This window comes from Zonotrichia albicollis, chromosome 18, assembly GCF_047830755.1.
Source record: "Zonotrichia albicollis isolate bZonAlb1 chromosome 18, bZonAlb1.hap1, whole genome shotgun sequence".
Classification (NCBI taxonomy): Eukaryota; Metazoa; Chordata; class Aves; order Passeriformes; family Passerellidae; genus Zonotrichia; species Zonotrichia albicollis.
In genome coordinates this window covers 5,728,205-5,743,881 of record NC_133836.1, presented here as the reverse complement: position 1 = coordinate 5,743,881, position 15,677 = coordinate 5,728,205, and the positions used below count along the sequence as shown (strand labels likewise).

At 41.0% G+C, this 15,677-nt stretch overlaps 1 protein-coding gene across 33 annotated transcripts in view; it reads right to left on the bottom strand.

Moving 5' to 3' along the window:
* Positions 1-546: 546 nt before the first annotated feature.
* The window catches only part of EP400 (E1A binding protein p400), a 56,564-nt gene continuing 41,433 nt past the window's right edge, over positions 547-15,677 (bottom strand). For 24 of the 33 annotated variants that reach the window (XM_074554379.1, XM_074554392.1, XM_074554394.1 and 21 more), the window contains 21 exons: positions 15,475-15,558; positions 14,782-14,913; positions 14,616-14,660; positions 14,355-14,508; positions 13,630-13,871; positions 12,539-12,712; positions 12,248-12,295; positions 11,109-11,245; positions 10,547-10,603; positions 10,349-10,427; positions 9,574-9,768; positions 8,518-8,563; positions 8,318-8,427; positions 7,551-7,755; positions 6,476-6,639; positions 5,906-6,112; positions 5,406-5,601; positions 5,090-5,220; positions 4,542-4,709; positions 3,778-3,855; positions 547-1,994 (listed from right to left, as the gene is read on the bottom strand). In XM_074554379.1, coding sequence (XP_074410480.1) covers positions 1,722-1,994; positions 3,778-3,855; positions 4,542-4,709; positions 5,090-5,220; positions 5,406-5,601; positions 5,906-6,112; positions 6,476-6,639; positions 7,551-7,755; positions 8,318-8,427; positions 8,518-8,563; positions 9,574-9,768; positions 10,349-10,427; positions 10,547-10,603; positions 11,109-11,245; positions 12,248-12,295; positions 12,539-12,712; positions 13,630-13,871; positions 14,355-14,508; positions 14,616-14,660; positions 14,782-14,913; positions 15,475-15,558 — 2,925 coding nt within the window. In that variant the 3' untranslated portion in view covers positions 547-1,721. The remainder of the gene's footprint in view (positions 1,995-3,777; positions 3,856-4,541; positions 4,710-5,089; positions 5,221-5,405; positions 5,602-5,905; positions 6,113-6,475; positions 6,640-7,550; positions 7,756-8,317; positions 8,428-8,517; positions 8,564-9,573; positions 9,769-10,348; positions 10,428-10,546; positions 10,604-11,108; positions 11,246-12,247; positions 12,296-12,538; positions 12,713-13,629; positions 13,872-14,354; positions 14,509-14,615; positions 14,661-14,781; positions 14,914-15,474; positions 15,559-15,677) is intronic. The other 9 variants (XM_074554405.1, XM_074554403.1, XM_074554404.1 and 6 more) reach the window with 6 other exon arrangements.

The following is a 15,677-nucleotide window of genomic DNA, read 5'->3' as shown; positions in this document are numbered from 1 at the left end:
AAGGGAATACTACTGCATGCAAAAACAGCTTTAAAAAAAACCCAAAATGCCCTTGTATTTGTACACCTGAGGGTCCAAGAAAAAAAGTATGCAGGACAAAAGAGGAATAAATTAAAAAAATCAGGAACGCTGCCTGAGCCAATGTTAAATTTGTGATCTGAACAGAACTGGCTGTACCTATCCCAACTAACACAGAGGAGCTGGCTGAGAATTCTTTCTTGTTTAAGCCATGTGCATTGCCAGGTACCAACAAGTGTGGACATACAGAGGTAAAAACAAAATATATGCTTTCCTTGCCATTAAATAGGCTCCTTTCCTAAAAGAGTAAAAAGATCACAAAATGAAAAAATAATTTTAAAACCATCTCAGAAAAGGAATGTTGTAATTTTGTCTGGATTTTACACATTGTGCAGTTTTATGGCCAAAGTAAAATAAATCCCTTCAAGCCACCATGGGCTTTTTGATTCCTCACTCAGTGCTGTTTGCAAATTCTGTTATTCATTGTATGCAAGAAAAGTAAAGAAACCCCCCACAGTTCTATGCAGCTTTTTGCTTTTTTTTTCTCCATAACAATAAGGCAAACTGATTTGGAGGAAGAGGCCATGCTCTATTCACATCCAAAATACCCACCTGAAGATACATTCATTGTTAGCTTTAGTAAAAGAATAGTACAAAAGTTAGATCTTACTCTTTACACAGTTGAAGAATTAAGTCTTAGATTTAATTTCACTATTCTCCCCTTCCCCCAGCCCTCCCCACCCCCTAAGCTGAAAGCCGTGTAAAAAGTACTGAACATTTAAACATGTTGCAAGAGCAGAATGAAACTGAGAGATTAGATTTTATCAGCTGGAGATTTTTTTTGTGACAGAAGTCCCATGAGAAACAGCTATGGATCATCTGTTTAGCTGCATCTACTGAACAAATCTTTTACAAAAAAAGAAAATGGGCTACACTTTAATACACATTTACTATCAACACAGTATTTACTCAGCTCATGCCTAAAATATCCATTATTTTAAAGTGAAATACGAGAATGAGCACACAGGTTGGGTGATTCAGTAAACTGTACACAAAAACTACTAACAAACATTTTAAAAGACTTACAAAAATGGAGAATGAAACCTTTTTTTTTTTTCTTTTTTAATTACATATACTTACAGGTTTTCACATTTATTGGCTAAACTTTGCAGGGAGCACTTCAAGCCTGTGTTAGATCTTCCAGGGGTGTTTAACACAGGGAAGAACAACACAGAGCTTTTGTACAGATGGAAAATACTGTGCAGTATCAGGTACACCTGGTTTTTGTGTGGCTTCACTGTGGGTACTGAGCACACACTGAACTACAGCAAGGAGCTGCACATGCCCACAGGCAGGTGTGGTGTTCTAACACAGATGGATTTTACTGACATTCATGGCAGATCACCATTTCACTTTTGAGAAGCTGGGCAGAATTTCAACCTAAGTAATGCTTGCTTTATGTGGTTTAAATGAGCACAGAGAACACAGAGGCAGAATGCATCTTGTACAGAGTTTGAGTGCTAAACAGTTGCTAATACACTGAAGTTACATGTGAGTTTTCATGTTTAAATGTTCACCAGCAAGAAACCTTCTGCTACAAAAAAAAAAAATAGAGGTGTTTTATCTTCATTTGGATGTTTGGAGTAGCTTCTCACTTGTCTCAGCAAACACAAAATCCTGTGTTTCTCTGTTATTGCAATAGTTCAGCTTGGTTTAGTGGGTGCCTTTAATCTGACAGTCGGTGTCCTCATCTGTACTTTTGCTTGCTGACTCTGGGCTTCAGGTGTTGCTGGTGTCTGGGCTGGGTTCTGTACACCTGGAGCCTGAACCTGGGGAGAGGCTGTGGTCACAACCTGCTGCTGGATCAGCTTCTGCTGCACCACCTGAGCAGTGGCAGTGGTTGCAGGGATCACCTGAACCTGCTGCTGTCCTGCTGTCGTCTGAGAAAGGGTCACGGTTTGGGGCTGAGCTTGTACCTGCACAGCAGGAGGAAAAGGCAATTACAAAATGCTTTGGTATTAAACTGAGCAGTCCTTACATTTCTGCTCGACAGAAGGAATCCTGCTTCCTTAGGTATTTGCTCTCTTAGCTGACAAACATCTCAGACATGATTCTGGGAACAGAGGCTCTGTGGTTTCACTGACAAACACCATTCTGTCACATTTTCTAGAGCCTTATAAATCAGAACTAGGAGCCAAAGTGCTGTAACTCAGGTCTCTGCAGTGCAAATCCAAGGACATGCCCCCAGAGACATTCAGAAGGCAGATGAAAGGTACAAAAACCTTACCAGATATGTAGGAAAATTCCTGTACTGCAGAAGTGAAGGAGCAGGGAAAAGAACAGAGGGACAGCCAGAGGACCAAAGAGGTTCAAATGCTGACTCTACACCCATATTGTGACAATAAATACAGCCACTGAGGCTGCCCAGCAGTCTCTGCCATTTCCCTTTCAAACTACAGCTGCCAGTCTCTATTGCCAATTTATGGCAGAATAATTTGAACTCCATCCAGACATCTAATTTTCATAGCTCTACCCAGAGCAAGGGAGAAAAAAAAAATCAACATCTCCTTGTTCAGAGGACAAGGTAATTGAAACTGAGCAGCTTCAGCTGCCTTTGTCAGGTGCAGAAGCCAAACAAAGCTACAAGGACTTCTCCAGAGGAAAAATTAACTCTTGAATGATCCAAAAGGATTTCAGTGGGAAGCACTAAAAATGCAGATAAAAAGAATGCCCTATACACATAAAGACCATAGTTTAAAAAATACTTATCATGGCCTAAGCCTACTGCCACTGAAGTCACTGGTGTACATGGGAGGGAAATTACTTCTCTTTTTGCCACAGACTCCAAGTCACAGTTATGCCACCATTGATGACTTTAGAAAATGATTTAGGAGCTCTTCCTGACTACAGAGGGCAACTCAAGTTGTGTTGACTGATGAGGTTTCTACCTCCTGCTGTCCACTTTGCCCTTGAAGCATTCACATCTGAGGTGGTTATCAGACAGCTTTATCACCATTTGGAGATAAACAGTCACAGATTTTATTCTGCACTGAAACACTGCACTGTGAACTGTGGCAGATTAAGAACTGACTGGCCCAGATGTTTGTGCACCAAAGGCAAGAACTCCATCCACTCTCCAAAGCTAAATCATTCCTGCCAATCAACTGCCTAAGTTAGGCCTGTTGCTAATGATCTGGATGACATTGTTCTAAACAGTGCTAATTAAACTGTCTGGTCCTTAGGGGAGGAGAACCAAACTACCTGAGCTTCTCCTGCCCAAGCCCTGTCAGTTACCAGCATACATTTGGAACAGCCACCACACCATTCTGCCTTCTACAGAGCACTTGGCACAGCTCTGTGAGCTGAAACAAAACAACCTGTAACCTTCAATTTGTCCTAATTTTTGTGGAAAAAGCTCAGATGGTGCCCATTAGTTCAACTATTTGCTATATTGACTATACACCACCAGAAACCAATTTTTAAACATCCTTTCAGGTCTAGAAAATGCTTTTAAAAATATGTTTTAAAGTTTATCTACAGTGATGAACAAACATTGCTACATCTATGACAGTTTTAGACCAGAGAATAAACCTCAGCTGATTCAGTATTCAAGATTTATTTTTATAGAAAGGCACTTGCTATATCCTTCAAAAATACTACCTATGCCACACATAAGGTGAAAAACACACACATTCTAAAAAAATGAGCTTTTGTATAGATCATGTTTGCAGTGCTATACTTGACAAGAGTAAAACCTACCTGTTGGGAAACTGAAACCATCTGCTGAATGTTGGCAACAGTAGCCTGTTGCTGGACCACTTGTGGGAGTTTTGCAACCTGTAGTGATATGAGATAAAAAAAGATTGGATCAAAATATAAAGCTGCTGATAGCAGCAAAACACCCAGGCCTGTCCACACTAAGTTGCAGCTTAGCATTTTCAGTGAGGTTGAATGTTTATGAAACATTTTAGATCTGTGAAAATAACTTAGCTAGGGGAAGAAGATAAATATTTTCATTTTTAACTACAACAGAGTAATTTCATGCCAACTACCTATAAAACTGAAGGAAGCACATGAGTTCTAACAGGTTCCATTATCTGGGATACACTTTTGAAAGAGTAAGGCTTCAATTCCTAACCCCCTTCTTTTTCCTTGGTAAGGCTGATCCAGTTATGCAGAAAAGAGAGTATGTGAGTTGTCACATACTCTAGGCTGTGAGGCAGCACCAGAAACAGGAAAAACTCTGGCTGAATTTTCCTTAGTAAACACAGTATGGAATCCCTTGCCTATTAAAAAGGAGTGACTAAATTATTTTATTTCAAAGAAGAAAGACAAACTTGCAGCTCACAGTTGCTCTGACTTGCTGTAAGGCCACATATGCAGCACCAGTGAATTTTATTAAAAAGTCAATTTAAATGAACATGTGACTAGAATTAAAATGATTGGGTGCTGAATTCTACCTCACCTGTTGTCTTTACAATTCTCCAGTCCCAGTACAGTTTAAAGGTGTAAACCTGTGTTACCTGTACCTGAATCTGGGCCTGCACTTGCTGGGTTCCACCTGGTTTCTGGGTTTGGGAAATTGGAGTTGTTAAGAACTGGGTTTTAATGGCAGGCTGTGTAGCATAAGTTACTTTTTGCTGCTGTGAAGTCTGCTGCTGGGTCTGGACCGTGACCTGCTGAGCATTTATCTGCACAAGAGAAAAAAAGACATCAATGGCTACAAAAGGTAAGTGTGTTTTAAAGAACAGCTATGTGGGGAAAAAAGATTAATAATATTTAATTATTGAAAAAAAAGCCATTTAAAAATGAGCATTAGATGAAAGCCTTCATACATTTACACAAGTATTCAGAATTAAAGTATTTAATGAAAAATTTCTCTCTTATACACAACAATACACTTACTAAAAACTACCAGTCAATCACTTTACAGAAAAAAAATGAAGCACCTGAGAACCTGTTCTCTCTAGATATACCTAAGATTCACCCCTAGAAATCCTGACTGACTCTCTAGGAATGTCCTGGTCATCCAGAACCACTGCACAAGTTAATAGAGAACAGACAGTGGTACCTTTTGCTGCACAGTAGCTTGTCCCTGTGCAACCTGGGGCTGGATGGCTTTCTGCTGCTGTGCTGCTTGGTGGTGCTTGAGTTTCAGCAGCTGCTGGACATGCAGTGGCTGTGCAACTACTGTCTGGCCTCCTGAAAATTACAGAAATAATTAGAACTTAAGAGTCTTCAGTTTATTGCTTTGTACCAGTAATCACAGTCTGCACACACAGATTCTGCTTTAACAGACTTATACATCTGCACAGCTTTGAGCACTAAAAACCCACTGATTTTAATTGAAATACAATTCTTCCTATTTCCAACTTGCATTCACATACCTGCTGCTTTCTGTGGCTGCCCAATGGCAACACTAATGCCTGCCACAGTCACAGGGAGTGTGGTGACTCCTGCAGATGACACAACAGCAGCTGGGACAGACACCACTGGAGGCTTTGCCAGAGCAACCTGGGCTGCTTGTGGAGTCTGGGCCTGGATCTGTCCTTGTGCTTGGAGCTGGGAAGCAGGAACACGAGTCTAAGCAGTAAGGAATGAAGATTATTGTACCAGCACAGAAAGATTTGCTGCACATAACAGGTGATTATAAAGTGATAGCTGTAAATGTTTCTAAATGTAATGGCTCTTGTACAGTGACACAATTCAGAAATGGTATCAATGGGTAAATAAATACAATGTAAAGGTACTTATGGTACATCTGTTCCTTCTGCAGTGCCAGAGCAATGCAAAGGGCACTTGTGGGTGAATGAGCAGTGCCCAGCTCATTTAAACAGCCAAGAGTGAGATGTTTGGGACAGTTTTTGCCAAGTGAAAGGCAACTCACCAGGCGTGCCACTTGCAGGTTGGTGACTGTGGTGCCCGTGAGGACAGCGCCAGGACGAGGGGCTGTCACAGCAGTGAGCTGCTGGGTTTGCTGCTGCTGCTGCACTTGCACTTGTGCTGTTTGCTGCTGTGCCCCTTGCTGGGTCTGCTGGGCTGCCTGCTGCTGGGGGAGCTGCAGCTTCTGCTTCTGTAACTTGAGCAGCTGCTCCTGCAAAATTCAAACACTTCCATCATTTCCAATAGTTTACATCACAGGAGAAAAATGGAGATGAATCCAAAGCTTAAAAGGAGAAACATTCTGTACCAGACTAGAGCTAAGATCAAGTATCTAAAATGCAACTCTTTTATACAATGGCTTCCAGTGAGCAGCAGTAAGTGCTTTCCATCCTGCCCTACTCTACTATTGAAAGTGCTGTCAGACTCACTGCCTGCATGAAATTTTAGTAGGATGAAATTTAAGAGGGAAATACATCTCACTGTAGCCCAAGAAAACAGAACCCAACACACACTGCTAAGGAAGCTTACAGTAATGAGAGAAATGTGCTACATTACTTCATGAGTGGTTCCTCACCTGTGACAGCTTCCCTACAGTTTTTATTTGAGCTGGAGACTGGGCTTGTGCCTGAGCCTGGATCTGTGGGACCTGCACCTGAGCAGCCTGCTGCTGCTGTTGCCTCAGCAGCTGGAAGTGAGCAGGGGTGATGGTTTTGCCTGACAGCTGGACTGTTGGTGTAGCTGTGAATAAAGAGAAAACACAGTGTTATGACAAATACTTTTCAACAATCAGTTTCACTCATGAATTTCACCTGAGAAGTCAAGCTGTTAAATGCTTATTGTTCTGCTCCAGCACACTTTGTGGATTTACTACATGTAAGAACACATTATCATGAGCATGATGTAAAAGCAGAGTACATCATAAAATAGAAGGGCCTTTCTTCACAATGGATTTTAGTCAAGACAGTCAATTCTAATATTTTACTGCTAGATTGTTAATAATATTTTTCAATTGCAACGCCTAGGGGCCAAGCTCTCTATTGCCATACTTTATCTAGAAATACTGGAGATAAATGTCATCTGAGCACCAACAATAAAGCAAGTTAAAAATCACAGCCCTGTTTAATTGTGTCCCAGACTTCCAATATTGTGGGGCTTTGGGGTTGGATCTACAGGGATTCTGGGAGCCTTTGTGCACTACTGGAAAAAGTCCCTGAACACAGGACTGCTGCCACATTTCTCTTCACAGAGAAAAGCAAGGCACAATTCTTCCCATGAATATTTCTGTGTTTCTCTGAGGTTCAGAGAATGATCAAGACAGTTCTCATCTCATTTGCTGCACCTGTGTTGCGCCAAAGTAGAATGCAATATGGAGACTGTTTACCCAAAGTGATGGTGTTTTGTTTCCTTGGCCTGTCAGGTGTGTGTGTTGGGACTGTAGGCTCACAGTCACGAGATGTTGTGGAGTGGAGTGCAGCTGAGTGCTGGGCAGATTCAGTTTAGATGTAATGTAATATAGAATAATATAGTACAATAAAGTCATTAATTAGCCTTCTGATAAGGAGGAGTCAGACGCATCATTCTCTCCCCCTCGTGGGAGGCAAAACTATCCACTATAAGGGATCATTATATCCGCTATACAGGATCCTTACCTGGTGTCACCTGGGTGACCAAGGACCTTGTCTGGGTCTGCACAGGGGTGAGGTTGGTGGTGACCACGGCTGAGGCTGTCACCGAGGTGACGGCGCGCACGCCCTGCGTGGAGGCGATGGTCACCAGCTCGGTGGAGGCTGCGGGCGCCGCGGCCGCGCGGGGCTGGCTGTGAACCACCTGGGCAGTGGCCGTGCCTCCCGAGGTCTGCAAGGGAACACAGCCTTTACTGCTCCCCTCCCAGCCTCACATCCCCCTTCTGCAATGGAATAACCTTCCAGGCAATTTTGAAAACAAAAGCTCCAAATCTGTCTAACACATCTGTTTGGATGAATCTTAAAATCAGCATGTGGTTAAATCTTTTTCCAACAGGCTGATCACCAAACCCTTCACCTCATTACAGACATTTGATTTTAGTATCTTTCAATATTTTGCTTTATCTTCCATAGTCTTAAACCATTAACATAATAATAAAGATTATAATTAATAAAGCACAAAACAATTACAGGCTGAAAATGTTAATGACATAATACATTGCTTTTAGCAGTACTTGCCTATAAATTATTTTTAACAGTATTAAGCATTTTTTCTTATAAACCATTCCAGTGTTCTGATGTTTTGGTAAGAGAGAGGTTTGATAAAGAACCCCAAGATGCACATGACATTTGCAAGAAGCAGAAATTCTGGAAACATGGGAAGTTAAAGCAATGCTGATAAAACTTGGAACCCAGTGTGTCCAGGGACACAGCCAGTGACAGGATCTACTCACAGTCAGGGTCCCAGGTATAACAGGTGAGGCCAGACGTTTATTGATGGGCTGGAAGGTGGCAGCAGGGACCCCAGCAACAGTGTTCACAATCACATTTCCACTCACTGTAGCTGAAAGCAAGCCAGGATTAAATGTGAGATTCTGAGAGTGAAAATCCCAATGTCCATCACCTCCTATGCCCGGTTATAAAGTCTCCTTACCAGTCTGGATGCTCGTCCCCGTCACTGCTGTTTTGATGGTGCCTGCCTAATTAGAAAACAATTAAGGTAACATTTCAGAAAAACAATAAAAGAAAACTGAGCACTGCTTAACACAGTGCTGTATTCCAGAAGTGACAAAATAACAAAAATTCAATGGAACACAGAGAGATTTTTGCAGTTGTTCATTGACTTTACAGATCACAGCAACTAACGCATACATAAATCAGGATTCTGCCTCACAATGAGCAGCTGTAGACCAGCCATGTGTGTGGTAAACCCTGGTCACTGGACATCCCTGTTAAGGATGCCCCCCCAAAAGAAGGGGGCAATACCTTGGACAACCACTCACACAGGAACATCACTGAGCACTTCACACACAGCAATGCTTGTGGGTCAGAACACATCCTCTGTGTCTTTCTGCAAAAGCTGTGCTACTCCTGCTCTTCAATGAGCAAAATAAATCCACCACAGCCTCCACATATTACTATGCAAACTGGACTCGTTCTAAATACAAAAGCCACAGACCAGTCATCAGACTCATTCAGACCCTAGATTTAGGGAAGACATGAAAACTTTGCACAAATTTGCAGTAAAAGCATCATGGTATTTCCTGCAGGATGCATCATTTCACTTGACTTGCAAAGGTTAATGAATCTTTGGATTTTAAGCTCTAACAATCATTCTTACAGCTACATTCTCTTTTATTCTCTGTATTCTGCAAGCTCTCTGTACAAATACATCTCGTTGACCATGAGCATCTATTCACTCAGACCTCATTAAATAAAAGTCTAAAGTGAAAAAGGAAAAACCATCTTTGCATGGTGTTTTTCCACCTCAGAATGCCAAGATCTGTTGCTACAACAATACAAATAGTCTTGATAAATCAAGAAACCAGAAGACACCCAGAATAAACAGGGAAAACAAACAAGAAAAAATATCTTTGATCTCACTATACTGACCTAAAATTCTCTTCCCAGAGAAAACACGACACAAATACAGCACACACAGAAGAACTGAAGTTACGACATCAGAGGCACCGAGCTCTCCCTTTCTTACCAATACTGCTGTGTTGGCCACAGTAGTGACTGCAGTCTGCACCACTGCCTGTGGCTGCTGAACTACCTGTGCTTGTGCCTGTGCCTGTGGCTGGGCCTGCTGCACGGGGGGCTGCTGGGGGGGCTGCTGGCCCGCCTGGGGCTGCTGGGGCTGGGGGCCCGTCTGCTGCTGGGCCCTCTGCTGCTCTGCCAGCGCCTGCAAGGAAAGGGGCACCTTCAGTCATCAAGCATGGAACAAGCAAGATGTGGGTTTTTTTAAACAAAACAAAACAACAAGACAAAATACCTTTATTTCTATCCACAAAACTCCTTTAATTCCAGCCAGAGACAGCTCACAAAGCTGCCCTCACTTTTCAAGTCCAAGTTACACAACGTGACTCATTTCAAACTACAAGGTGTACTCATGGTTTTGTGGCTTAGAGCACAGCACAACAAGCAACTTATCATCCCCAAGCAAGGACAAGTAGTTCTTTCTGAATAATAAAAGAAAGGAGGCTACAGAATGGTCAAGAATTAAATAACATTTTTAAATGTTTTAGCATCTTTTGCAAAAATATGCTCCTCATTGTTTAAGGGGTCTGAGAGTGACAAGAGGCACAAGGAAAGGTCCCAACTTGGGCCTTGGTTATTTAAACCCCTGTACATGAACAGTGTGCAGCTGCTCATAACATCCACTTTAGTGCCAAACTTCTCCCAGGAGGTAGCTTTGCTTGTACCTCATCTGCTGCTGATTTTTTAATTACTGCAGCCATTTGTGCACAGAGATGGGACCATACCTTTTTCTCTTTGGCAATGCGTTCTGCTCGGAGGGACGCGACTTGAATCGGAGGGAGGGGCTTATCATAGTTGATTCCACTAGAAACAACAATTAGACAAAATACACAATATTTAGAAATATCTGAAACCTTAAAAAAAGAAAGAAAAAAGAGCATTTTTATGCAATTTATAACTCCTTCAAGATAGGGGGTGCTCACCTTTCAGCAAGCACCGATGCATGCTTTGGATTCTTCTGGAAAGGATTCATGCCAAGTCTGAAATGGAGAAAAACTGTATTACTGGACAGAAAAACTTTAAGAACAATATTTCATTTCATGTATTTTAGCATGTAACACTGCACTTTTGGTGAAGTTTCCATGATATTCCAGCCAGTACTGGAGCCTGTGTCCAGACAGACACTTAAGAAAGACTCAGAGTAAATACTAAATAAATAAAAACTGCAGGAAGATACATAGGAAAGAATGTACTAATAAACAGCATAGACAGCAAATTGTCTACAATTTTGGCAAATGGATAGATATAAAGTAGATCAAAAATGAGAGCAGTTCTGAATGCAGTTCTGCTCTTAATGACAAAGAGCAAATTCCTGCAGTGAGACCCAAACACACAGAAGTGTTTTCAATAACACAGAACACACAGAGAGAGATCAAGAACAGAGAAACAAAGTGCAGAATAACTCTGGGTTTTGAGAGCCATTCAAAACACAGTTTCCAGGAGATCTGTGGTGACAGGAGATCAAATAATCCCAGGTAAACTTACAGAGGTTTGATAGGTGGACTTCTTTTCCCTGCAATCATTTTCATCATCTCAAAATGATTAGTATAAAGCTGTGTGTGGGTTGCACCCTCATCTTGAGCATAGATCTGATTGGTACGAAGTGGGCGACTGTTTTTAGTCTAAAAAAAAGAAAACAAACCAACTTTCAATTGCAAACTCACCCAACAGGGCATTTTGTCTATGTTTAAACACAAGGCGCGCTCGTAGATTACTTAAAAACACTCTCCAACAAATCTATCACAGACTGGTTCCTGCCTCGTGTCACTGATAACTTACTGTCACACAAAACTCTATGGGAAATGTATAAAGAAAGAGCAAAATAAGGAGCAGTTCTCACGGTCACACTGGCATCAGCACTTGGGGACATACAAAATGGCAAACTCTAATTTGAGAAAGAATCTTTGCTTTAGTTTAGATTTTGCAAGTTTAATTCATTACCCAAACCAAGAGCCCATTAGTTTATAGTTATGCATAGCGCACACGTAAGGTAATAAAACAAAACCATCACTGCACTGCTCTCCCAACAAAGCTAGGTTAACATCCACACACCATGCCAGCCTAACATTTGGCTTCTCCTAAGCAGAAACTGCCAGTCAGGGACAAACCTCCTTAGCAGTCAGAGAATGGGACTACAGCCAGAAGTTCTGGATTCTCCACCCAACTCTGTCACTAAATTGCTGTGTGGTTTGGAAGAAGGTGTTCACAGTCATGGAATTTGTTTTTGTTTCTGTAGCGTCCTAGCATCCTCATTTACTAAAACGTGTTTCAGGCATCAAATTCACTATGTATTTGTAATCCACTTAGACTCTAGCATGAAGTTCATTCTTACAGATCTTAAATACCATCAGGATAAGATACATGGTGGAAAAATGCCAACTACAGTTTAAGTGAAATCACAAACTTCTTGCATGATCTAAAATTTATCTATCAAATCCAAAAGCTGAAGTCTGGTGTCAATCCACTGTATCAACAAAGAAAGGAAAAATAAATTTGGAATTTTAATTGATGTTTCAGAACTCAAGTAACACTCAACATGGATCTCAATGAATTATCTGCCCACCTCCATTGCTGCTAAATACCACAGTGTCTAGATTTGATTTTGAAAGAATACCAATGCACACCTTATAAATACTTTTTGTCTTCTTTTTAGGATTAGCTTCGTACATTAGCTGTAAAATAAGAAGGAAAGTTAGATGATCTTTTGTGGAAGATTTTGTTCAGGTGCTTTTTCTTTTCAAAGAAATCACATAAAATAAGTGGAAATCCTGATGAGAATAATTTAAAAAAGATCTTTTAAAAGTTATTTATTTACACTGTTGAAACGTTTAACAAAAAACAAGTGTTTATGGAGTTAAGGAAAAAAAACTCTACAACTTAAGGTAAAAAAAAGACATCACTGCAGGTGAGCTCACCTTTCCTTCCTCCCTCGGGATTATGACATTCTCGTAGCGGTTGCGGCACTGCTTGGGCGAGCGATAGACTCTGCTGCAGGAGTTAACAACATCACTGACCAGGTCCCAGTTGGGAGTGTGTGCTGGTGACACAACAGCAAGGTTTAAAGGAAGCTCCAGCAGCTGCTTCACTGCCTGCAACACAGAAAGGCACAAATGCATCAAGTGACAAATCATTGCCATCTTCCAAACCTTCGCTTATCTACGTGTGCCCACACACTGTTACCACAGTGGGACAGCTCAGGGCTAAGGCTTTGTGCTCAGCTACAGTCACAGAGAATAAACAGGCAAAAGGTGCCTTAATGCTGACTGATGTGCAGGGAAACAGTTGGAGGTTGGTATGAGAGGGAAAGGGTGTCACCATCATATTTTCTTAAAAGTCTTTGCCCAGGATTCTTCTCCTGGGAAGCTGAGAAGCCTCAGAGAAAAAGGAAAACAAGATCATCTCGTTTGCTTCTCCTATGTTTTGCTGCTTTGGAATGTGGCTGGAGATTGTTTATCCAATCTGTGAATTGGTTTGACTTAATGAACAATCACAGTCAGGTTGTGTCGGGACTCTGGAAGGAGTCACGAGTTTTTCTTTATTATCTTTTAGCCTTCTGTCTGTATCCTTTCTCTATTCTTTAGGACAGTTCAGTATAGTATTCTTTTATATAATATAGTAACATAAAATAATAAATTAGCCTTCTAAGAACATGGAGTCAGATTGATCATTCCTCCCTTCGACAGGGGTCTCTGAAAATACCACAACAGGGAGTTGCTCTTCAAATGCTGCTCCCTCCTCAAAGGTGGGAAGAACCTTAGCTGCATTATCCAGGGTCCAGCCAGCACAACTAATCTGAATAATAGTAAGTGGCTTCTAAAACAACAATAGAGCTTAATCATACATTTTGTACTTTAGCCTTTAATTTCTCCTTAGAGGAGCACAAATGACAGGCAAGCTGTTCCAAGTTATGACAGCAAATTGCCACTAAGAATTAGAAATAACCTTGAAGAGATAAAGCGCAGAAATAAAAACGTAATGACAGCAGAAGTTGCAGGTATCATCTGACCTGCAGAAGTGCCCAGTCTTCACTGATCAACCACTCTGGATTATCCTGTCCAGCCTCAGTAGCTGGTTTGACAAGAGTTGGCAAAGGCTTTGCAAACTGTGTCTGTTGTTTCAACAAGATGTTCTTCTTTTGCTCTTTGCCCTCCCGGCGCATTTTCAACATTCCTGGAGTCGCTCGATCAAAGAGCGAACGAGGTGGGATAACTGTCTCCCCATGACGTTGCTTCTTCTTTCTACCTGCTGCTAAGACAAAACATAAAGCATTATTGGCAGATACTGTCAGCCTTTGATTCCTCTGCCTACAGCTGCAAAATGCTCATACATGTACAGAGTACTCCCCACTGCCTCTGAAAAGCACTGCCAGGAACTAAACAGAGCCTGTTATAAAGTAAGACCAGCCCTGTCCTAGCTCACAAAGTAGAATATCTGCTGTCTAAAACTGTCCTTTAAAGAATATCTTTATGTCTAAAGAGAAGACACACCATAAGAACTGGGCCTTTCAGTGATTCCACTGCTTCAAGGCCATGGTGGGGCAAGAATTTTCATCCCTTCAAACATGCAGATTTGATCTTTACAGGACCAGACTCCAACACAGATGCTTGAATTTATTAAACATAGAAACATGGGTGTTTCAATGCATTCTGAACATACAGGAGGCACGAAAACCCCACTGATTTTTTGAACTTTCAGCAATAAATCCCAGAACAGTTTTGAGCATGCACTCACCAGAGGGATCTGTTTTGTGTCGTTTACGCTCCTTCCTGACATAAACTGGAGGCAATTTTGACTCTGGAATAGGGGTGGTATCATACATCAGGCACATAACAGAATCTATGTAGATATCATTGTCATCCTGAGGTGGAGTAGGAGGAGTCCAGAGCTGCACAGAATAAAGTCTGTAATTACTGCAATGTTAACTCTCCACTGACCTTATTGTTTCATAAAATAAAAAGCCTGGTTAGGCTGCCTTGTGTTACTTTTACTTACTGGCATAATTTCAGTTTGTCCATCTGGACCTTCATAGACATATTCCTACACAACAAAAAGAGAACATAATTCAAATGATCTAACTGAAACCTGAAGGGTAAAGGTATTCTCAGACTAACTGTTAAGAAATAACTATTTCGAAAAAACAAGACTAATCAGCAATTACTTTGTTGTACGCATCCTCCCGAGTGTAGGTGAGAAGTTCCTCTTCATCCTCCCAAAGCATTTTTTGCTCTCTTTCCTTTAATTCCTTCATATGCTGGACTTCCCAGGCTTTCTTTGCAGTTTTCAGTTCCATCTAGATTCAAGTCAGACTGCTTAGAAACTTTATACAGCAAAACACCAGATTAGAAATCATCAATTTGTAATTCTATGGATAAATGCCTTGAACTCTGACATTTTCAGATATAGGAATCTTACAGCCATTTCTTAACAAATACTTTCCCAGCCATTTAGAAGATATTTATTGGTCTTTGTGGAGGGTTTTAAAACCATCAATATAAAGCAATCAAAGAATTTCAGTTAAACAATGAAGACAACCAGAACACAGACTCACTAAAACTAATGAAATTTTTTCTCCTGCTATCAATGGAGTACAACAAATATTTGCTGAGCCTGGCTGAAAGCAATTCCCATTTTATAAAAAAGAAATTAAGAACTGACACCTGCTTAAACCACAGAATCCCAAAATAATGAGGTCTCTGTAAGCCATTACGCTGTTCATAAGGTATAGCAAGAAAAGATCACAGAAGTGCCTACAATATATTCCACATCATTGGAGAAACTTCCATTTCATATTGAAAATATAATAAATGTTGTTCTGTGGCAGAATAACATGGCAAAGAAAGATTTGTTTTACCTCACTCAACCGTGGCTCATTGTCATCAACTGAACCGTGGAAGAGCTCCAGATAATTCAAAGCGTACTTCTCAATTGGAGTCAGCTGAGGGAAGTATCAAAGGGACAAAATGTTACTTTGAGGATAATAAAAGAAACATTACATGAAATATCAAAGCTCTCCTTCAAACTCATCTTAACACTCTAAAGCAGTGGGAGATCTCC